The following is a 24,673-nucleotide window of genomic DNA, read 5'->3' as shown; positions in this document are numbered from 1 at the left end:
GCTTCTGTTTTAGTCACGTTCTCCCTCCTTAACCCCTCTCTCATTTATCTATCCCTCCCTCAGTCTTTACTAAACGTCTGCTTACAGAGAGTTGTGGTATAGAGGATCTATACTGCAGCAGCTCTGTTGACTTTGGCTCCAGCCAGACAGAAAGCCGAGCCTTTAATTTGACTGGTTTCAATATCTGACCCTTAATAAAACAAATATCTTTGTTTGGAGAGAAAGAAATCACCCCCAATTACTGTCGGGCGGCGGAACGGGAGAGCACTACTGGATGTGTGTGGGTACATACGATGTGTGTGTGTGTGTGTGTGTGTGTGTGTTTGTGTGTGCAGTCTGGTCCGGGTCAAGCTAAGTCTTCAAATTGACCTGGCTTAGATAAATAAAAAGGAAGAATGTAACAAGGAGCGTGGTCTCCTGTTCAGACTTAGGATCAGATTTCTGCTGTAACCACACGTCCCGGTGTGTGTCGCTCTGTAAAAACCCTGATTTCTTTTTTTTTTTTTTTTGAGTAGAAACTATTTTCCTGACCAAAAAAAAAAAGGGGGAAATGTAAAAAAAAAAAAGTTTCTTGTTTCATTCCGGGGTGAAAGCACAATTTTCTTCTTCTTTATCTCATTCCTTTCCGATCGACCTCCGTCTCCCTGCAGCCGGTGTTATCCATCAGTGTCTCGCTTAGAATAAACTTCATCAATAAAAGCGCTTTCACTCCAGAAGTCAAGCACATCGTGGGCATGAACCTGAGGAGTCAGTTTACTGTAAAGCATCGAATCCTAAACGAAGAATCGTCTACTTGTGGCTGAGCTGCGCCCGCAATCGCTCCCTCATTCACTCTTTCACTACTCAGAGACTCTGAGTTTACTCTGTCGCGAGCTGTAAACCTGAAATTTTGGACACTTATTAATCATTTTGTGTCATCGCTGACAGGTGTAGAGTCCCCTCCACTCAAAAAACTACTTTAGAAAATCTACTTTTATCTGCTGAAGGTGGAAAGTTTCTCCGCGCTCACCTTAAATCTGAGTTTAAGGCGTCTACGTACGAGTACGTCAATGTATCTCAGTGGGCTTTTCAGTGCATGTGTCAACCTGTCCCTTTATTTCATGACGAAATATACCAAAATAATAAAGGAAAAGGAGGGAACGACACCACACAAACACTTTGAATATAAAGGGGAAAAGAGTGCTGAGTGTAAGGGATCGATGGATCGGATCTGGACATGGCCTTGTCGCAGTTTGTCCGGGTTTTTATGCCTTGGCGTCGATGATCTCAATGAGCTCTGGCTTCAGGGAGGCTCCGCCAACAGGGAAACCATCGACACCAGCCTAGGAGCCGCCGAGCTCCTTACAGGAGCGTCTACGTACGAGTAGGATTTGTGACATCACGACTAGTTTGGAGCCACATACGCTGAGAACGGACTGCATATTCATAGATGTTGGATGTTTAATGAGGTAGAAGGAGTAGATGTCATTATAAGAATTTTAATTGAGGTAACTGAATTTTTTTTGTGGAAAAAAACAAACAATAATTATCATTCAAAGCTGCGTTTTTATTCGTCTTAAAAAATGTCTGGAGGGGATCCTTAAAATAGCAACATTCTTGAGGAGTTGCAACATGTCTTAGTCGGTCGCAACTAAAATAACAACTCTGTAAAATGTAATCTAAGCAACTCAGATTTTGTTTATTACAAGGAAAACATTCTGTTGCTAAGTTTTTGGGAAATCAGCTAAGTCTACAACAACTGGCTCGTCTTCTGCTCTTTGCTCTCTTGTTCTTGGATGACTCATGTTCATGATTAAGGGAAAAAAATTCTACCTTTGAGAGGATCGTTTGTTGAGTTTCTTGAGGGGGGAGAAATCTGTTTTAAAACATCATAATTTATGCACTTTCTTCTGATGATTTGCTTATATTTTCATGTTTTATTTTATGTGTCATTTCTCTAATTTAACTAGTAAAATTTTGTTGTTTTACTCTGTCAAAATGGAGTGTAATTAGCCTTAATGTGAATATATGTACACCTTATTTATTTGTTTATTTGCTTGGTTATGTATTTGTTAAGTAAATAGATTTGTTTAAAAAGATACCAACTCTACACTAAAAAATATTAAAGAAAACAAGATTTGAATCAAATAAACACGTCATCTGAAATCATTCTTTACATGAAACCTGACAGCTGTTTCCTCTTTTTTATTGCCATTTATGAGGATTTATTAAAGAAGTAAACTGTATCTGACTGCTGGAAGTTTTTTATTATAAACTCTCAGATGCAATGAAACCCCTCAAATGTGATGTAAATGCTTTAAATGTGAGGTAACCGAGGTGAGGAGAGAATCAGTACATATCTATTAGGGATGTGCAGAGATCTCAGTATTTGTATTTGTATCTGTATTTGTTGAGGCAGCAAAATTATTTGTATTTGTATTCGAATAAAAAGTGGAAAGAGGCTTAAAAATCCTGTTTTTTTGTTTTTATTACAATTTTAATTTTAAAAAATTGTTATGATTACTGAGCTAAAACTTTACTCATCGCCTCACTGCAGACAGATGTATCTATTTATACACCCATAACACAGAGACAGCACACCGTATAACATGTAGAAGAACTTCAAAGGTGATTCTTGCTTTGCACTTTTCATTTATTGCCTATTTTTTACACCCTAACTTTGTGGAAAGGAGAAGGGGAACAACAGGTGATGGAGAGTCCCTTGGGAACTGGTATTTGTATGAAACAAATATTCTTATAAAACGCACTATTTGTGTTTTGCCAAATAATATATTTGTATTCGGGCACACCCCTAATATCTATGTTTTAAAAAATCTACGCTGCTCGTTGCCAATGTGAACCAAGTGTTAAGTAACGGTGAGTGATGGAGAAGAACGACAGAAATCTCTGTAAATTTGATGGATGGTAACAGAAAGAGGAATTAAACAGCTACAATGAAAAGAAATAAAAAGCATTTATGACATTCTGGTTAATGTTGACACATAAATGAATGAAATGAGTTAAAGGATGAGTTTGTTACCTACATGAAGGCTGGAACTAGAGGTGGAAAGGTTAATGATAGCTGAACCGGCTCCGTCTGCAAGCTACATACACATAAAAACACACAGACTGTCAGGTTAGCTGGTTAGCAACAATATTAGCATCACATCTCAAGAATTATTGTAGTAGGTTGGTTACAAAAAGACAGATAATCAGTCAAAAAGTAGGTGTATAATGTTAGAAATACACTCAAAACACACTGTATTTTGGTACGTTACCAGACATATTAGTGACTCAAACACACAGGATCTCGTCATCATCATGTGTTCACTCAAGCAGCGACAATTAATCAAAAACCTTTAGTCCAAAAATGTTTTGTAAGGGAGGAAAAAATGACTTTTACTTAAACATTTAGCTTCCTCGGGAGGTCCCCCTGCTCCGTGAGGTGCGGACAGCAGCGCTCAGTTAACGCTGATCGGCCGCGACAGAGCCCAAAAGACAAAGTGTTTACATGAGGTCACGGAGCAGCTGAGCATATGGAGGAACAGAAGAAGAAGAAGAAGAAGAAGAAGACATGGAAGGGTGGGACGAGGACGCGTCCACATGTGGGCTGAACGACCAAAGGACAAAGATGGGACCAGATGTTGCACTTCTTTAAATTGCAACGTCTATATATAAGAAAATCTGCAAACGTTTCAGGCGTGCAGAACTTTACCTCACTGTTATTGTATCCACACACAGTTATTTTGATGTCAAAGCGCTTTAATTGGATGTTTGTTTCAGGGGTGTGGGCATTAATTTCGACACCAGACTCGGTTTCATCACACACAGCTGTTAGCTCATGCTGCACTTTTTTTTTTTTTTTTTAATCTTCCCATGTCACCAAACATTTAAAGTAAAGCTTCTCCCCTTCAAACGCAGCGAGACAATTGAGTTTTCGCATCAGTGCAAAAGAAGAGGAGAAAAGTACGAGGTAACAGCTGTATATATTCGAGACGGCCCTGTGACGTTTATGCAATGCAATGCGTGCGTGTGTGTCTATGATTGTGGCGCCTGTGGGTTAAGGGATAACAAAGAGCGACACGAAGAAATTAAAAGAAAAAGAGAAAGAACAGAGAGGATTTAGACATGATGGAAGGATCACAGAGGGGATGAGTGGTTAATGAGCCACAACAATGAGGAGAGAAAGAGAAGTAGAGGAGGGGGTAATATGAGGATGCCCTTTAATGAGCTACCACATTAAAACAACTGTCAGCGTGATAGATAGAGAAAGAAAAGAAGGAATGAGAAAATGAATTTAAAGGGATAAATGGAATTAAAGAGCAGGATGGAGGGATGAGGAGGAAGGGAAAAAAAAATAAGACAAAAACAGTAAAAGAAAAAATAAACAGAGACAGCTCAGGGAAAACCAGAAAAATGTAGAAAAAAAAAAAGACAAAAATGGAGGGATGAAAGGAGGGAGACGGTGAATAAAAGTAGGGAAGGAGTGAAGAGAAACAGATTACAGAAGAGATGGAAGCAGTGCAAGAAAAAGGGAGGGATGGAAAGATGAATGGAAAAGAGGTAGAGGAGGAGGAAGAGAGGAATGCAAGAAGATGATAGAAGAAACAAAAGTGAAGGAAGGGATGAAGGAAGGAAAGGAATTGAGTTGCGTAAGGAGGAAGATTTGATAGAAAAAACAAAGCAAGCAGTGAAACTGAGACATTTTCAGTAGGAAAAGGAAAGTGGTGAAAAACAAGAGAGGAAGACAGGAAGAGAAGAAGGAAACAAATGAAAGGAAGGAGCTGAATTGAGAGAAAAAGGAAGGAAAAGAGGAAGCGAGGGAGTTGTTCAAGGAAGAAAGACTAGAAGGAAAGAATAAAGGAAGAAGGATGTCGAGAATCGTGCAGGAAAAGAAGCAAGAAGTGAAGAAAAGGAAGGAGTTGGGTAGAGAGGAGAAGAAAGGACGGATGGATAAAGAAAAGCAGCGTGAGGAAGGAAAGAAGCAAGAAATGAAGGAAGCGAAGAAGGAAAGGAAAGAGAGTGGAGACGAGTGAAGGAGTTTGTAGCAGGGTTAAAGGATGGGAAGAAGAAGTAAAATACAGAGTCGTGCAAGTAAAAGGATGACATGGAAGGATGATGAAAATCAAGGAAAAAGGAGGCAAATGAGCTGTGTGAGAAAACAGAAAGAAAACAAAAGGAAGGAGGGAAAGAGGGATGAAAAGAGTTACAGACAAAAAAAGAGTGTGAAGAAGGAAAGGAATGAGATGACAGACGAGCAAGGCAGCAAGGAAAGAGGAAAGATAAGGAAGAGAGGAAGACGCGAAGGAGAATGGAAGGAAAGAAGAAAGCGATTAGCGAAAGAAGGAATTGTGCAGCAAAAGGAAGGAAAGAGCTGAGCGGTTGTGAGGTGAGGAAGAATAAGAAGAAGGAAAGATGGAAGGAGGAAGAAGTAAAAAAGAAAAGGAGAGGGAAGAAAAGAGTGATAGGGAAGGGAAAGGAGGATGAAATCAAGGAAAGGTGGAAGGAATGACGAAGGAAGGAAGTTGCACAAGGAGGAAAGAAGCAACGAGTAAAACAGGGATGAAGAAGGAAGACAGGACGTTCAGTAGAACGGAGCGAGAGAGTTGTACAGGGAGGAGAGTGTAGAAGGAAGGAAAGAAGAAGAAGAGAAGAGGAAGGAACGAAGAAAGGAAGGAAAGAAGGAAGAGGGAAAAAAGAGTAGAAAGAAAGGAAGCAAGGGAAGGAAGGATTTTAGTATAATGGAGTAAAAGTTGTGCAGGGATGAAGGAGTAGAAGGAAGGATGGACGGAAAAGAGAGAGAAAGATCTGAAAAAGAGAAGGAGAGAGTCAAAAAGGACAGAAGGGAGAGGAAAAGCAGCTGTGTGAAAGAATAGAAAGACGGAGCAAAGGAAGGATGACGAGAGATGCGCAGCGGAAAGAGGAAAGGTGGAAGGAAGTTAAGAATGAGAAAGGAAGTAAAAGGAAGGAGGACATATCTAAGGAGGAGGGAAGAAAGGAGGTGAAAGGAAAAGAGGGAAAGTTGAGGGAAGGCGGCAAGGAAAGGAAGGGAGGAGATGAGGAAGGAGGAGTAAAGATGGAGGGAGCGTTCCCGTGAGAATAATGAGACAGAAGACGACTAACGAGGACCAGACTGAACATGTTTGTTTATGCAACACACAAACCACACGTCTGTCTTGTAGCAGCATCGACAGTAGCAGAGAGACGGGGTCAGATTTTCCCCTTCAGTGATCACTAGGAGGAAGATTTCACTGAGACAAAGGAGAGAGGGAGGAGAAGAGGAGGAGGAGGAGGAGGAGGAGGAGGAGGAGGAGAGGGCAAAAATGGAAGGAGAAGAAGAAGAGAAGGAATAGAAAAGGGTGAAAAAGAGATGAGAGAAGAGGCAGCTGAGAGAGGAGGACTGCAATGAGAGACTGAGAAAAGGGAGAAGACAGGTGGAGAGGAGGACAGAAGAGGGAGGGGAAGGAGAAGAGGAGGATGACGAGAAAGGGAGAGGGGTGAGAGGAGAGAAAGAGGAGTTGGAGACAAGATGAGGAGGAGAGAAAGAAGGGAAGAAGACTTTTCTGAGACAAGGGACAGAGGGAGGAGAAGGATGAGAGGATGAGAGGAGAGAAGAAAAGAGAGAAGATGGAGAGATGAGAAGAAGGAGAAGAGGAGGAGGCAAGAAAGGAAGGGAGAATAAGAAGAGAATGACGAGGGGAAAGAGGAGGAAAAATAAGAAGATAGGAGGAGAGAAAAAGGAGAAGAGAGAGGAGAGGAAACAGGGAGAGGAAAGGAGGGAAGAGGAGGTGAGGAAGGAGATGGAGGAGAGAAAAATTAGGAACTTAAGAGAGGAGAGGAGGAGAGAAGGCAAAGAAAAAAGAGAGGACGATATGAGACAATAAGAAAAGAGGAGACAAGAAAGGAGGAGAGGAAACAAGAGGAGATAAAAGACAAAAGGAGACAAGACAGGAGAGAAGAGAGGAGAGGAGACAAAAAGGAGTAGAGAGAGGAAATGAGAGGAGAGAGTAGTGAGAGGAGCGAAAGGGGAGAGGAGAAGAAACAAGGAGATGAAAGAGGAGGAGAGGAAACAGGTGGGGAGAGGAGGATGGATGGATGGAGGAGACTAAAAGAAGAAGCGATGAGAGGCGATATGACAAGGAGAAAAGAGGAGAAGAAAAGGGGACGAGGACAGGAGAGAATGAGGAGGACGAGAGGCGACGGAGAGTGAAAAAGGGAGAGAGGAGACGAGACGAGGAGGAGAAAGAAAGAGAGGAAAGGAGGAGAAAAGGGGAAAGGAAAATGACAAGAAAGGAAAGGAGTAGAGACAATAAGAAAAGAGCAGAGGAGAAAGGAGGAGGAGGAGGTGGGGGGAGGAGAAGGAGATGAGGAGAGAAGACGGATGGGCGAGGAAAGTGAGAGAGGATGAAGAAGAAAAAAAAAAAGGAGGAATGACAACAGATGACAGAAGAGAGGAAAAAGTGAGGAGGAGGAGGAGGAGGAGGAGGAGGAAAGGGAAGGATAGAAAAGAAAAGACGACAAGCTGCAGGAATCCAGAACAGAAGTCTTGAATCGTTTTAACCTTTATTCAAAACGGAGGAGGTTGACAGACATCACGAGCTTGGAATTCTTTCCTGAAAAATCACCCGTCCTCCGCAAATTCACTGTCTCTGAACGTTACTCCGACGACCTTAAAGGGCCAGTCCAGCGGTTTTCCACGTTGTAGCCAATTAACTTCAAATCCTGTACAATTAAACACTACTGCAGAACATTTTCCAAAGACCTGCCACACTGTCTTTATTGATTTATTACCAGGGCAGCCATTGGTTTTTACATAATTACAGTTCAGGATGAATATTAAATAGCAGAGTTTAATTTATTTATATATGTGTTTATGTTGAAGGAATAGTTTGGGGGGGTGGGAGGGGGGGAAATGTGCTTATTTGCTTTCTTAGAGAGAGTTAGATGAGAAGATTGATAACCACATTCACATCTGTAGAGTAAATATGAGACTACCATGTGCTTAGCGGTTAGCTTAGCCTAGCATTAAGACTGGAAACAAAGGGAAACAGCTAGCCTGCCTCTGTCTAAAGCTAAAACTGAGCTAAACAAACATTTTGCTTGTTTCATCTGTACAAAAACCACAGTGTAAAAATGACAAATTGCTGTTTTGAGGAGGGGGTTTATGTGCTGGACTGTTTCTTGGTTGGGACCTTGAATCTCCGTTGGTTGCAGTGTAACTGGCAACCAGTATTGGTAGGTGGATTTAACCCATAAGAACCCAGACCCATTTCTCCTTAAAGGAAAATTATGGGGAATATAAAACAGACCAAATGGACCACAAGGAACACATTTCTGTTTTTTTTTTCAGTGTCAAAGATCTGTAATGTAACATATATGTCATAACGATATTTCTCTAACTTGTTTTATATCAATTTGTTAAAGAAATGTGGTCAGAACAGGTTAAATGTAATACAGGACGTCTTATTAAAGCATCAGCATTGTTAAATGGGTTTTAAAATGATCTAGTTCTGTCACATTTGCTGACCAGACACACTGCCATTTTGGAAGTGATGTCATGGGTACACAGATTCACACATTGTCACCAGGACTGCACCAGGATGTTCAGTAGATGTCACTTCAAGGATAAAAGCTGTATAAGGAATTTTCCAGAGCATTGAAAGGGTTGGTGACACCTGTGTCATCATGGGTTCTTATGGGTTAAACCAGTTGTTGTAGCTGCCGAACCTTAACCTAATTGGCATTGAATGTAATCTTGGATTCAGCAGAACTGGTGGTGGTAACAGGTTGGTGTCCCTGCTGTAATAGTTTCTGTTAGGCCTTTAGTTTGGGTTTTTGTTTCCAGAGATGGTGAGCAGTTAAGCCAAGACTTTGTCCAGCCCTCCCCCATGTTTTGATAACCTTTCTATAAAAGTAAATACTGTGGATAGTTATTAATAAATTGTATATTCTTTAACTCTTCTCCTTTGACTGTTTCAGTTGCGGTTGCTGTGTTACCGTGTCTCCACTTCCCCCCTAGTCCACCAATGGGACGTAACAATACCTTAACCGCATTTATGTTCCAGATCATTTACTAACCTTCCCATGTGCCGATATTGTAGGAAAAAAAATCATTTTTAAAATGTTGGTATTGAAAGCAATCCAAAGTTCTACCGATTGGTCCAATATTGATGTTCTTTACTAATAATAGGGACAGTTGTTGTTAGGAGAGAGACCTGGAAACTGGACCCACTGGGCAGCAAAACATAAATCCATCAGGCTGAAATTTCAGGACTCATAGCAACTTTGCCCAAACATAGAAAAACAAACACTGTTCACTGTGATGGACTAGTTTCAAGTCTCTGAAAGTTAAAAGTTTTCCGTTAAGAAGTGAAGGTAGATGACGAATATAAAGTCGTATATATTCTTAAATTTGCAGCTGTGATGTCACGTGTAAATGAATTGTAGATGATTGTGTGAAAACCCACAATTATGACCCTTTAAGATCAAGTTAAACGTCCTAAAAGAGGAAAGAACATCAACTTTCTGTTATTATCTCTCAGTTCATCTCTTTCATTTCCTTTTTTTTTTTCTCTCTCTCTCTCCATCTTTCACTCCCCGACACATTAGCACAAACATGACTTACACAAGGATAGCTGCGGTCTGTCTGTGTGTATATTTAGTATTTATAGGGCTGCAATATTTATATCTGACCCCTCTAAAAGAGCGCATATGACAGCCTCATGTAGTCTGCCAAACCAATAAGACCGAATTATGTTGTCTCCTCATTCTACACAATCCTCTATTCACTAATACAAACAAAGAAACCATTTCATAGACCGCAGCAGTGTGTGAGGGGGGATTTTAAGGTTGTTTCGTATGTTTACAGACTTCTCCGTTCTGTCCGTTTTGAGAGTAACTGATAGTTTTTGGTGTAAAGGATTGTTGTTTTATGCAAAGTTGAAACTCAAACTTTTTCACTGGTGTTCGGTTGGAAGTCGCCTTACAAAATGCAACTCATGAGACTGTCCAGTAAACAATATGCTCGGTATTCAAGTAGTTTATATGATATGACTGCTGATTTTCTATATTTGGCTCTGCAGATGAAATCTGTTGACAAATATATGCAAAGCCAAACCAACAATGTGTATCCAAAGCTTCATGTATCTTATTTTTCTGTGCTGTACACTTCTATTGTCGTCCGAAAATGATTAAAAACACGTCAATGAGTCACACAGCTGCGCCGGGTGATATGAATGCTCTTTTTTTTTATGACTGTGTAGTTAAAAATCACATATTTTTACATCATTAAACCTCTAAAAATTATGAATTTTTTGAGGTTTGATGTCTCTAAAAAGGCAGTTTGAACAGCTGTGACGAGGAGTTAAAAGTTCACTCGGGTTTAGTATGAAAACAGTGAAATACTCATGTATGTCTTTATGTGTCCTCATGAATATGTGGTTGTCTGTGTTATCTTTGCACGTGTGTTTTTTATGGGTTTGTGTGTTCCTCTATGTGTGTGTGTGTGTGTGATAAAAATGTAAATTGTGTGTGCATGTGTGTGTGTGTGAAACTAGAGAAATTTGAACAGGGATTAGGTCGACTGGAAAATAGTTTCCATGTTCCTCCTTTACCAAACCTACCAGTCCTCCACCAGAGACTGAAAGAAAGAAGGAAAAACAAAAAGAAAAAGACAGAAATGTTGAAAGTTGGAGTGAAAGAAAAGAAAGAAAGAGCTGGAGAAAACTAAATGTTTGAAAGTTGGGAGAAAAAAAAGAGACAAGAGGGAGAGAGAATGTTAATGATTGGTGACAAGCGTGGGTCTCGCGGTCACCGCGGCAACCACCGACCACAGACACGGTTGCCATGTCATCATGTCAGAACATGTTTATTTATGCTGCTGGTACCACTAAATACACACACACAGAAACACACACACACACACACACACACACACATTTAGACTCCCCTTTTAATCAGTCCAGCCATAACACACACACACACACACACACACACACACACAGATGTTCCCTGTGGAAAGATGTCTGCTCCATACTTGACCTTTTACACTTATTGGTCTTTACACGCCACATGCAAAAAAAAAGCATGTACGTACACAGTTAAACAGTGTTAAACAGTAGAAACATCATGACACACACACACAGATTCATCATACATGTGTGTGATCAGTCGTTATTAAGACACTTACAGTAGATGCAGCTGGAATGAAGAACAACTGGAGAACAAAAGTTCAGCTGCAGATTAAACGTTTCTTTTACTAAGTGAATGCAAACAAGAGCATCTTTTTGTGAATCTAATAGTTTGATTCACTCACTAAACATGATACCTGTGACAGTTCAATGTTTCCTGTCTTTAAGAGGATCTTTGATTGTTTGGTTTCTCTTTCTCTGCACAGAAATCTTGCATTATTCACACTGACAACTCCTCATAATACTTCACTAACTGCATTAACTGAACAAATCTGAAACATATGCTTCAGTGTGGCACCTCCTTGCATAATTAATCCAATTTATTTAGAACTATTATATCATCTAATGTCTATTTAAATCAAATCACTACTAAACTAAACAACCTCCATGTATGTAACACTTAAACTGAAAGGGTCTTTCTTGCCCTGATCTTTGTCTTTCAGGTAGCGCACACTTCCAGATTAAAGTGATTATCATAAAGGTTTTTATTATTTCAAACCCCATTTTTGATACTAGTCACATTTAACATGGTTTCTGCAATTCAAAATATTTACATTCAGTAATTATCTCCTTGTATAGACGTTTTCATCCTTGGTGGTGGAGTCCCCCCATTCCTGTGATTAACAAGTAATTCACAGGAAAACAGTTCATGCATGTACTCCGCTTGTGTAAGTGTTTGTAATTTTATCTCATTGACAGAAGCCTCCCTGTTCACCAGTCGCTACGGACAAATTAGAACAGTGTTACTGAACATTTCCTTCTGCTGCTGCTTCAAATTAAAAACGCATCACAGTGAAGCTTTTATGTGTTTGCCAGAACTTTTCCAAAAAGGAGCTAAAAGTTCAATAAATTTGCTCAGTTTTACTATAAACTCTGGAAGCTTTTAGTTCAGTTTGTGCCTTATACTCCTTTTTCTACATATAAAATAGATTTTCTTTTAAGTGATAGATTATACTAACAAGTATTGTGTTTATCAAAAGCCTGATATATCTTGTTCCTCTGTGCCTTAGAGTTCCACCTCAATTTATTACCATAAACACTTAATCCCACATACACCGATCAATCCAACATACAACATACCTGCTGCCAGAAATACTCACTAGCACAGCAAATGTGTATTAATCCACCGCTGAAAATAGTCCCTACCATATGTGCTATTCACTCCAATTCAAGTACTGTTTGCTAAAAACTACAGTGCCCTGATGTTTTAAAATATTACTCAGCCTTTTTGTTAAATAAAACCATATTTGTGAACTTTTTTAAGAGCTTTACATCTTCAGTGGGTTCAGGACTGAGAGGGAAGTAAAGTCAAAGTGTTCAGAGACGGACTGATACACTGTTGGTTTTGGGCTTTTCATGGGACATAAGAAAAGTCACATTCAGGGTAAAGGCAGTATTTTTCTTCATTTATGGTAACTGTACTTATTATTAAACCAGCTAACTGACAGGATGGTTTTACCTGTTCAGGTATGAGCAGCTCCCGATCATCGATGTCAATCAGAACGTCCCCGCTAACGAAGTGGGGCATTTCACCTAAACAAACACACAGCAGAGAGATGTTTTTAATATTAATTATTAGTCTGCCTGTTCGCTACAGATCAACCCATCTCTCCGTGTCGTACCTCTCCCTTCCTCCACCTCCTCCACTCGCTCCTCCTCCGGGTGGCACCGGAAATCCTCCAGCGACCGGATGGTGCACTGACCGACCACCGGCTTCCTGCCGAACTGACGGTTGTCGATGACTTTGATTACGATGGGCGGCATGTAGAGCTCCTCACAGGGAAGTCTCTGTGGAGAGGACGAAAGAGAAAGAGAGACTATAAAAAAGAAAGAAACGGGACAGAAAAAGACACCATGAGCTATGACCTACGGCTGCTCTTGGGCTCCCTGACTCTAATTGGTTATGCCACCTGCCTGCCTGATGCTGATTGGCTATGGCTGCTGACTGTCTGAAGTTGATTGGTCACGGCTTGTTGACCGTCCAATCAGGGCACCGTTACACCTTTGCTGACCCCTCCCATCTAAAGGAAGAAATGACGTAGAGATTTAATCTTCGTGCGGGGAATCAGAGCGCAAACATCGCTTTATTTTGAAATCTGAGTTCAGCATTTTAAATAAATGTTTACATGTAAAAGTGAAACCGTGAACATCAACATTTACTTTAAATGACAACATGGCTCAGTCTGTTCTTTTCCATCCTGTGATAATTTTAGAAAGAAGGCACCATGAAACTAATGACTGTCATCTAATGTCAGCATGACTTGTGTTACACTTGACAATTAGAATTATTGCTTTTCAAAATAAAGTGCCAGTGCCAAGCTGCACCTCAGTAGCAGGAAATATATGCAAGTATTTTACTAATCCAGCAATATATTTATACAGTTTAACTTCTTTTTCATGCAAACTTCATCACAAATGTTGTGTTTACCTCATGGCATCCTTCCATCCAACAGCCCCTTTTGTATTAGGTTTTATCGTTTTATTTTGAAATAAATATTTAAATTGACAAAGCTGAGCAACATAATTACAGTAAGTGAGGAAAGGAGGAAAAGTTTATAGTGTGAGATCAGCATCATCAGCCCCATGAAAACTTAAAAATCAATTACATTTACCAACTTTAGCACAACATCTGTGTGTTTGTTAATGACGTCTCTTTCAAAGATCATTTGCTGACAATTACTCCGAGTGGTTACAAGTAATAAGTAGCTATACCCTCCATTATCATCGCCAACGTTAAAAGGATTCAAAGGATCCATGTGTGCGCCATGTTGGAAATACAACAAGATGTGGCCGCAAATGAGCAGCCATAAACCAGACGATAATCGCTCAGATGCTGCACGTGTGCGACGAGGCCTCAGTGAGAGAAAGCAACACGAGGGACAGACGTACAATAATCCAGAGGAGGAATCAAGAAGACCCTGAACTAAGTGGAAGATATGATATGACACTCTTCCCTCAAATCTACATGAAACTTCTTGACTAGCACTGCAATAATCATCCTCCAATCATCATCATTATTAGTAATGAGCAGGATTTGTGAACGGCATGTTTTTCTGACTTTGATTATTTTGACGAGAGGGAAAACTTGCACGACCCCTTCTGAAGCTCAGTGCTACAGAGAGTTCAATCTGTCATTTTCAATCCCAGTAACTGCCAATCAAGTCGCACATCTTATATTTCCTACATCTCAGCTCGTGTGTGAGCGGCGACCGGCTTCAGAACACAAGCAGACCATCACTTGAAAATCTCTCGTGTCGCTGCTGATAATATACGTTAAGCGTCAGCAGAAGAAGCTCATGCGGCATCTTTATGTGGATTTGGGGGGGTTTTCAAGAATCCCTCGGCGCTGTCATAACAAGACATTAATGTGATCAGCTTGACTTCACTTAACCTTTTCTGGGGTTTTTTTTTACAGAGAGCTGAGATACGGCTGATGTTGCACAAAAAAAAAATGCACGACAAGCTCGAGAGACAAACTGCTGGAGTCGATTTCAAAGCTGCTGCTTCTGCTGCTTGAACTCATGCAACCGGCCTCAATTTTAAACTTTTCAAGATTTTTACAGCAGCAACATTTAAAGACAATATCCCTTTAATACTCTCTTGTAGCCAGGCGGGCTCAAGGAAGAAAAAGACTTGTAATCCATTTGACCTCTCTGGCTTTAAAAAAGGCTTAAGTAGAGCTGATGATGCTAAACTCACACAATAAACTTAGAGCTAACATTAGGTGGTTAGACCCTTCAAAGAGCTGTATTTAAGGAAACTATGCACATGACATTTTCTTATGCCCCCGTGGCATATGAAAACACTTACTCATTCAACTTAAGACCTTAATATTGTTAACATTAAATGCTTGGACCTGGTTCAGGAGCTGAATTTGAGGGAAAAATATGTGCATATTTCCACAGTCCAGTTGAGGCTGTCATACTTCTGCGGTGGTCAACACAAGACCTTAATCTTGTTAGCATTAAACTGCCGCAGCCAAAGTAAGGATCTGTATTTAAAGGAAAAATATGTGAACATTTCCATACTCCAGTTAAAGCTGTCATAATAAAACACTGAGGTGATCAACTTCAGGCCTTAATATTATTAACATAAAACTCTAACAGCCCATTCTGGAGCTGCTGTTTGGAAAAAATGTGCATAACATTTCCATATTTCAGCTTAGCTTTTCATAAGAAAAACACTTTTGTGGAATGTGATGGCACCGATGTAAATTTCAGTGGAAATATATTCTCGGAGGACGGCGTTAGATCTGAATAACAAACAAACGACCTTGCTCGGGCAGATGTTTCTGTATCATAACCACTAACAGGGTGACGGTGAAGCTGAGGTTAACGGTAGATTAGATTCGTCTTAATCAAAAGCAGCTTCAAGTCTTCTGGGAGGCACTTGTGCAGCTTCAAGGAGCAACAAGTAGGGGATATCTGATAAACTGTTCCCTCAAATTACTTATTTGTGGACTCATTGTACTTATTTACTTCCCTGAATTCATCCATTTATACCCCTTAAATAAAGATTTGTGTCTTTATATTGCTAAAACATAAAAAACTACACTGTTAGACGTGGTTGAAAGCTCTGTAAATAGATAGTAGTAAGGACTAAACTCTCTTCTCAAAGTATTAACTTGCTCCTTACGCTCTATGTTGTGAAAGTCAGCAATACGCCAGGAAACAAATTGAAATATTAGGGAATTATTCAAGATGAGATTAGATATTAAGGGAATTAAATAATAATAATAAGCATGTAAATTTGTAATTTAAGGACACAAATCGTTATTCCAATGGAAAGATTTATCAGAAATGTTCCTCTGGCCTCTGCAGATCTCTGCTGACACACAGTGCTGCAGAGATGAATCATTATGAATCAGACTTGTTGACTATGACTATCACCTATAACTTATTGATTAATTAAGTGGTGAGTTGACAGCTGAAAACCTCAATAGATCTGATTCCCAGAATCCAGAACAGCCATGTCAGCAAATGATTCTGGGATACATTTTTAACCGGTGATGATCCCTGACCACAAAATGATTAACTAGTTAAGAGGAATGCCGAATGCCTGATTGTTTATTAGCTGTAACAATGAAGCAAATAAACAACACTGTAGCTGCATAAAAGCAACAGAAGAAAGCAGCTGTTGTTGCGGTAACTAGTTTGCATGAGTAAGGTTTGATCTATTCCTTCTTGAAAGAGTTTCGACAGCTTTAGCCTTTTGGGTGCCACATAAAACTGCAGTCTTAATCGTCGCTCCCTGTGGTTCAAACTGGAGTACAAGTAAAGATGCCAAATGTTGCCAGTAACACAGTGAGAACTGGTAACGGCACCAAAAAATTTAAAAGAGAATCACTACTGCAGCCAAATTGGGCCAGAAACTAGCTCATATCAACTTCCTAAACTTGGAATTTCAAGACTATTCAACAAGGTTCACCCGGCCGCTCCTCCTGGGCGAGCTAATGGCATCGTGAAACATGTCAGCGCTGAACACCCTTGTTAATTTTAAAAGCCTCGGCAAAGCGGTTTTATTTTTCCTTCGTCAGCGCGAAGGCTGAAATGTGCTGAATTACACATTTTAGCCATAAAATCTTTTGAGAAATATTCTTGTTGAGGGGATTTTTTCACTCTAGATGTCATAAATAAAAAAGCTTTTTCAGGGTCAATAGTAAGTCTCAGTGTTTTGGAGACATACGTACTCGTTTTTCAGTGACTTGCAGTTTAAAAGCATCCAGTCAGCATTTGTTCCAGAGTCCAATATATATACAGTATTTACTGGTAGTCATGGTAGAAATCCACCACCCTGCATCTTTACAACTCTGAACCGCACAAAGGTTGAAATAATTTCTCCTTGTGATCAAACTGGAACCGAGCTGGAAGCGTCTAAAATATGTGACTTCTTATAGCAGAATTACTAACAGAAGATTTCTACTTTTTTGGGGAAGGAAAGGAACAGTAAAGTCCAGTAGTTTTGCTCCACTGACATTATTGTGGCTCCGCTGATGAAGATAAATGACTGATGCAAACCACATCACAGCGGAACTCATTAGCCATGAAAGCAGCAGGGCCTCTCCGCTGATTACATCTGTATAATGTGTGTGTGTGTGTGTGTGTGTGTATGTACAGTACAGCATGGGTCTTCCATGTTCTCACCACATCAAGCATGAGAATGTTGTCGTCAAAGTTTGGCTTCTTCTTCATGCTGCGGATGACGCAGCTCAGGATCGTGACGCCGCCGCACTCCACCTGCAGGCTCGGGGTGGAAACGCTGGCCAGCTGGAAACTCTTCAGGTTACGAACGCCCCACGCTAAGATCTGCAGGTCAGGAGAGAAACAGAAGTATTGTTATTATCTCTTTATTTTTTCCCATTAATGAAACAATTCTTTAGTCTATAAAATGTCATAATTGCGTGTTTTGTCAGACTAATATGGAAGATTTAAAATGCCTAAATAAAAACAAATTAGATTGTTATATGTTTTTCCTTTTTAAGTATGTATTTACTGTGTTATAATGACATTAAAAACATGGTAAAAGGATATATATTTTTTATCTTTTTGTCTTTAATAACTGAATTAAATGTTTTTTTCCAATGCCACATTAAAATCAAATCACAACAAACAAAGAAGTGAGGAAGTGTTTTGCATTTCATTGTTGTCCAGCAGAGAGCAGCATAGACCCACCAATGCTAAATATAAAGCACTGTCGTTCGTTTTCAAGAGGTGGTGCAGGGGATGGAGACGCCAAATGGAAAACAATCGACAAGCTACCAATTTTTCAGAGCTACCGTTGAAGCCTACGGGAGGTTAGTACGCAATACTCCAAACATTTTCGGTGGAATATTCCTTTAAGTTGAGAAGGAGTTTCCATCAAAGTGCTGCAACTGAGAGGAAGTTTGTTTTTGGCACGTATCATGGTACCTCAATGGCGGTTCTCTGAAGAACAGGTTTGATGCCCTGAGGAACCACGAAGACGTTGGGCTCTCTCTGAGGGGGCGGGTACGGAAGGTCCGACTCCTCCGGCTGCCAATGGGAAAGCGGGACAGCGATGAGTCAGAGACAGGTCATCGACAAGAGACAAACGAGATAACACGAGACATGGAGCCATGATGTTTGCAGCCAGGCAAGTTTTGATTTTCAAGGCGACATAAAACAATGTAAGCAACTGTTAGATGACTTCGTATTTAGTTTCAACAAGTCAGATGAGTTTTAGAGTGTTAAAACTACACAATTATCACATTCAAGACAAGGAAAAACTGTTTTTTTCTGCATTTGTGTCTTCAACAAAAGGAACTCATTAAAAATAACAACAGGCATAATTAAAAATCTACAGAAGGCTCGAGAAGACATGCATTTAATTATCTGTCATATTACTATTTTATCTAAGAAATGATGATTGAATGAACATTGTTTTCATTAAAAAAGGACCATAATTAATAATTATTCTGAGATCATAAAGAAACAGCTTGTAGAAATTGTAGAAGATCACAAAACAATTATACAAAACTTTTCTCTGGATTACAAAAAAAAAAAAAAAAAGTGATCATGAGAAAACTTTAAGTAGAAAAGTCATCTCAGGCCTTCTGTACAAAAACAAAAATACCGCATACAACTGAAACTAAAATGCTGTTAGTGGGGGATTTCGGGTTGTGAAAGACAATGACGATGAAGAAATGGCAAACAGTAAGTGTCCACTTTGTACCCATTGCTGCAGGCTTTCAGAGAGGAATCCTGGAAGAATTAACTGAGGAAGTAACAAAGACAGAGAAGAAAAAAACAGACGACAAAGACAAAGAGCAGAGAAATGAAAAAATACTGTAGAAGTACCTCAGGTGGAAAATCTCATTATTATAATCAGCATTATGTATAAAATGTTCTGCACACATTATGAGGAAAATACAAAATCATTCATTCATCAGGACTCAAATGTGTTTTAGTTACTTTACATTTCTCAACGATTTGTTGTCACCAGAGACATTAAATCCAATTAAGTATTCCCAATTCTGCAGATTTCCACGCTCTTGACTGTATGTGCTTCTATTGTATAATGTTGCAGTTGAACTCTCTTTTTCTGTCATTTTAATCTAATTAATATTTCAACTTACACGTATGTATTCAGATCAATCAGTCAAAGTGTTGACAAGATGAACAACGTTAAATAAAAGTGTGACCTGTAGTCAGTGTCAGTGCGGCGTTACCTCATCTAGAACATGGGAGGAAGTCAAGATGTCTCCCTGTGTGTGAAAGAGGAACAGAGAAGTTTGATTTTAGAGGCTGAAAATGTTCGACAACAAACGGAAAAAAGGGGAAATAAAGAGAAATAAACCAAATAAAAAAGGAAAAGGAAAAAATGAAAAAGAGAAACTGACCTCTTGACCTGGAATATGGTGAACTGCTGGCTGTAGACAGAAAACGGAGGGATAAGTTATTTTTTAATTAAGATTATTCAGTTATTTCATTTTTAAAATACTGGATTAAAGGTCAGACATCATACCATCACCTCCCATTTAAGCCAAATGTATTATATAAACACTCATTTACATTTTTGTCATTGTCATTAGAAGACTGAACCAGTACGAATTCTCAAGTAGCTCAGTAGGGACAAATGCAATGAGAAATGGCATTAGACAGAAGATTTTTTTTAAAATTTTAAGTAAGAAACAACTGGAAGTAGGCAAGTGTATAATACCAAAAACAGCAACAAAGAGGTGCAACAATCAATAAAGTGCTAAAAGGTTAAAGGGACTCAAGCGTTGAGGTGTTCAGTGCGTTTCTTTAATGCACCAAAGACGTCAGCAGAGCTCGGTCGCTCAATTCCACCATCACAAAACCACAATCTAGAAGAGTCTGGATTGTGACTTTGTACCAGGCACTGATGGTGTTACCAGACGTCATTCATGACACAAGGAGGGCGCATTTACATCAGTCGCCTTGAAGGGAAGCATCAAAGCTTTGAAGTTTTTGCGAGCCGACACCGGGAAAACCAGCGGAGGTGGACGAACAGAGGTGTGACATGAGCTCGTTTAGGTTGGTCGGTTAAACACCAGATGTGCCGCTACGTTCTGAATCCTCTGTAGAGGTTTAACAATGCATGCTGGTAGTCCAACCAGGAGCGAGTTGCAGCAGTCCGGTCATGATGACCTGAGCTTGGACTCACTTACACCCACTCACATATCTAAAATTGTTCTCTCAACCTCAAAAACTGATGCACCCGGATAAAGTATCCGTATTCCCGAAACCCTTAAACACAACATGCATTTTTCGAAATATAAATATGATGAAGAGGAAAAAGAGAACAACAGACGTTGGAGGAAGACGAGCAAAACAGATTCACAAAGCGGTGATGATGCTAAGAACGGAGGCTTGACCCTCTGACCTTTTCTCTGCGTATGAGCTCGAAGGCGGCCAACAGTTCGCCGGCGTTTTTCTCCCCTAGATGAATCGGGAACCAGGCCAAGTGAGGGGAAGGAGAGAAGGAGGGCTGGCACACACAGCGGCCCATGAACTCATCCGCTCCCTAGACACATATTTAATCAGAAACGTTTATTTGTTTGGCAAGAAAGTTAGAAGCTACTGCAAAAAGAGCGACAGTCCAGCCTCAGCAAGGACAAAATAGACACACACAAGGTCTTCACAAACACTCACGTAGGTATCCTGGTCGTAAAGTTCCACCACAATGTTTGGCGGATTGGCCATCACGACCTCGGGGTCGCCAAAAATCTCCACCTCATAGAAGATGAGCGTCTGGTCCCAGGTGGGATTGAGGGTGTTGCGCACCGTCACCGTCTTCAGGGACTGATGGAGGAAGGACACAATGGCGTAGGGGTCTGGAGGGAGTCAAACAACCAAACACAACCTTAATAAATATCAATAAATCCATTTTGTTGCTATAAAATACTTGGTGACTGGTAGGTCTGATAACGATAATGATCAATAACGATCAATCTTAAAAGTTAAGAGTGTTTTCTACAAACACTCTTAAACTTGTGCACAATTTCTACAAGAATTAACTTGTGTGTGTGTTGGATTAGTTTTACTTTCTGATTTAAACATCAACATCACTCGTTTTACATCACTTAACAAAAAAACTTAGGTGTTCATGGTAAAATTACAGACTTAAAAATGCACAAAAACAATAAAAACTTAAATAAAACATGTAGGAATGAAGTGGAGACAAAATGAAAATAGCTTTTGAGAGCTAAGAGATTACAGATTTGAATAGAACAAGTTTGTATTCTCAAGATTTTTTAATATATATATTTATTTATCTACAAATCATGAAGTGGGCCAATTTGGAACACCCATTAAGTTATGTACCCATTAAACCCATGCCAGACTTTTGACATATTTTGACAAATTAAACAATAAAAACATTAGAAATTGGTATAAATTAATTATTGACATTTCAAATGAGAGATTAGGCTTTCATTTTAACAAAAATGTTCTCACTTAAATTGGGGCATTATATATGAAAAATGTCTGAAAAGTGGATTTGGTGGGCTTAATAAGGACGTTTACCCTAGTTCTCGGTTCCTCCTGCAACTTGCGTTGCTTCTTAAGATGCTTTTATCCTCCTAAAAAGTGTTTAGGAGTCACTTCTTAATCTGCAATCATTTCTAACAGTCTTAAGATGCTTTTGGGAAACACCACTTAAGTTTAAGAAGGTTTGTAAGATAGATTTTAGTCTTAAAATGCTTTTTGGGAAATGAGGCCCAGAGCTAAAAGGTAATAATGTACCAATTTTTCCTTGTGCATGGTCAAATGAAGGGAACTACAGGTGCAAAAGTGACCCAACTTTATGGCACCATTCATGCAAGAAAGTGCTTCACATTTAGAGAAATCAGCTGAAAACAATTTTAGAAAGTTAAAATGAAAATACTGTTGTAAACAATGTAAACTGAGCCTGAATAAAACAGCAGAGAAGCAGTAACAACAGGTTTCCAGCAGCCGTTTATGAGCCTCAGCTGAAGTTCCTGTCCTACGATGTCAGTAAAGGATGAGGTTAGCGTTGGAGCTCGGGAATGCATTCTTAATCAGGGTCCTCGCAAGTATAGCGGTCCAAACTTAAATATGTGTGTCTAAACTATCCTGGCGTCCCACTCGGTGACATCAGCAGCTTGGGAATGCCGAGCTCGAGACGGAGGGCTGGGAACGCCGCTCGGAGAGGTTTGTTATTCCAGGTCACAACCACTCTCCTCCATGTTAACACAGCCACACACACACACACACACATATGACTTTCAATGTGGACACATGCATAAAAACACACACACACACACATACATGTACAGTGACACACATACAGAGCGAGTAGTTTGTTATTCCAGGCCGGGGGAAAGAGTCTCTATGGAGCCGTTAGCATCAGGGTAAACAGAAGCTAAGTTGCATTTTCCCACCAGCCCTCAATTAACCCTGCAACTGACACACACACACACACACACACACACACACACGCACGCACACACACAAACACACAAACTTACATAACCCCCCTGGGCTGTTTGTATTGCTGTTTATATGAGCTAATGGGCTGTTGGGAATGGACGGTAATTGAATGGGTCACCATGGGTGGTGCGTCTGTACAGTGTGTGTGTGTGTGTGTGTGTGTGTGTGTGTGTGTGTGTGTGTGTGTGGAGGGGAAGCAGCGGTAGTCAGGGTCCCAGTGGGAGCCACAGGGGTACATAAACACAATGAACACTGAGGAGAGAGAGGGAGAAAGAAAGAAAGAAAGGGAGGGAGGGGAAAGACGGAGAGATGGAGGGAGGAAAGGGTGAAGGATGGAGAGAGAGAGAGAGAAAGAAGGATGAAGGAGGGATGGAAGAGAGGGAAGACTGGAGGAAAAGAGAGATTTCTAGATATAGGACTTTTTCTTTTTATAAAAGAAAGAAAGAAATATAGAAAGTGGGACAGAAAGAGAGAAAGACAGACACAGAAAGATGGAAATAAATAGATTTAGACACGAGAGAGAAGAATGAAGGAGGAAAAGAGAGATTTCTAGATGTGGGAATTTAGATCATCCCTGAAAATGATACAAGGACAAGAAAGACAAAAGATGAGAAAGACAAGGAAAGGAAGACAAAATGACATGATGATGACAATGATGGAGAGAGAGAAGGATGAAGGAGGGATAGAAGAGAGGGAAGACTGGAGGAAAAGAGAGATTTCTAGATGTGAGACTATCATCACTAAAAAATAAAAGAGAAAGAAAGAAAGTGTGACAGAAAGAAAGATGGAAAGATGGAAATAAAGAGATTTAGACACATAGAAAGAAAGACAGAAGGGCAAAAAAAAAGACAGAACTACAGAGATAAAGAAAGGAGGAGAAAGATGGGGGGAAAGAAAGGGTGAGGGACAACGAGAGAGAGAGAAGAATGAAGGAGGGACGGAGAAGATTGGAGAAAAAAAGAGATTTCTAGATGTGGGAATATGGATCATCACTGAAAATGAGACAAGAAAGACAGAAAGAAAGAAAGGAAGACAAAATGAAAGGATGGAAGACAGAATGACAAGAAAGAGAAAGAGAAAGAGAGACGGAGAGACAGAGAGATTTAGCCCGGTAGGTAGAAACAGACAGAAGGAAGTCAGTGTTTGATAGTTGAGTCAGTCTTTAATCATGGCCGCCCAGACGCCATGTAATACCAGATTAACACACAACTGAAAGCCATCCATCAACTCTACTCATCCGTTACACTGTGTGTGTGTGTGTGTGTGTGTGTGCGCTAACAAGGGGCGAGAGTGATACTAATTTATCATTTCAGTCAGGGGCCAGGATGCTCTTTCTTTCTTTCTTTCCCTCTTTTTTTTAACCAAACCTCCCTCCTTCCATCTGTATCTCGATCATCTATCATTTCTTCTCTTTTCTCCGTCTACTCATCCCTCCCCGTCTTTTAAAGCTCCGTCTCTGTTTTTACATCTGCGGTGGGGTTTCTGATTATCACACACACACACACACACAGTAGCCGTAGTTTCCATGACCTCTTTGAATAAAAGAAAAGCATTTTCTCTTTTCTTTTCTTTTTTTTTTTTTTGCTCTCCCCCTTCCTGTGTCAGTCTTTCTTTCAGTAACTATCCAGTCTCTCCCTGATGCAGCAGTGCAGAAACATCAAACTAATAATAATAATAATGAGCTTTTAACAGTTAAATCATTATTGTTTTAATGCTCTTATTGTTTAAAGCTTTAATTTGCATAATATTAAAGCTCTAAACGTCTTTAGTTTCAATACAGAGCTGCTGCAGAAGTAGGAAAACCTCATTAAAAATCTTATTTCCCTTCATAATAACACAAAAAACTAAAAAAAAAAAAAAAAGAGGTGAGACGAGGTGCTGCGGTTCATTTGGACAAGTTTTTAGACGACGGAGATTACAGCTAAAGAGCTCGAAAAGAGGTTTTTTTTGGATAAAGACGAAACCAAGCTGCAGCGACGCCAAGCACCCGAATAGCTTCTCATGCACCTCAATCGCCAAAATAAAACACTGGCGTCGTACGTTTCTCTACGCTTTAAATGTCGGATCGCATTT

General features: G+C 39.9%; 2 protein-coding genes across 12 annotated transcripts in view; one reads left to right on the top strand and one right to left on the bottom strand.

Moving 5' to 3' along the window:
* dysf (dysferlin, limb girdle muscular dystrophy 2B (autosomal recessive)) overlaps nt 1-24,673 on the bottom strand; it is a 117,731-nt gene that overhangs the window by 42,768 nt on the left and 50,290 nt on the right. For 3 of the 11 annotated variants that reach the window (XM_044341582.1, XM_044341583.1, XM_044341587.1), the window contains exons 33-42: nt 20,801-20,982; nt 20,532-20,672; nt 19,525-19,554; nt 19,354-19,389; nt 18,858-18,899; nt 18,077-18,178; nt 17,312-17,473; nt 12,791-12,956; nt 12,628-12,701; nt 3,024-3,083 (exon numbers count right to left, since the gene is read on the bottom strand). In XM_044341582.1, the coding sequence (XP_044197517.1) occupies nt 3,024-3,083; nt 12,628-12,701; nt 12,791-12,956; nt 17,312-17,473; nt 18,077-18,178; nt 18,858-18,899; nt 19,354-19,389; nt 19,525-19,554; nt 20,532-20,672; nt 20,801-20,982 (995 nt within the window). The remainder of the gene's footprint in view (nt 1-3,023; nt 3,084-12,627; nt 12,702-12,790; nt 12,957-17,311; nt 17,474-18,076; nt 18,179-18,857; nt 18,900-19,353; nt 19,390-19,524; nt 19,555-20,531; nt 20,673-20,800; nt 20,983-24,673) is intronic. The other 8 variants (XM_044341584.1, XM_044341585.1, XM_044341588.1 and 5 more) reach the window with 3 other exon arrangements.
* LOC122973826 (UPF0329 protein ECU05_1680/ECU11_0050-like) lies at nt 3,090-5,765 on the top strand. Its single transcript, XM_044341593.1, has 2 exons — nt 3,090-5,202; nt 5,608-5,765. Exons 1-2 carry the CDS (start codon nt 5,040-5,042, stop codon nt 5,727-5,729), a joined length of 285 nt encoding a protein of 94 aa, XP_044197528.1. The 5' UTR covers nt 3,090-5,039; the 3' UTR covers nt 5,730-5,765.

Source organism: Thunnus albacares, chromosome 22 (assembly GCF_914725855.1).
Source record: "Thunnus albacares chromosome 22, fThuAlb1.1, whole genome shotgun sequence".
Lineage (NCBI taxonomy): Eukaryota > Metazoa > Chordata > Actinopteri > Scombriformes > Scombridae > Thunnus > Thunnus albacares.
The sequence above is the reverse complement of the archived record's forward strand: the minus strand, read 5'-3'. Positions and strand labels throughout refer to the sequence as shown.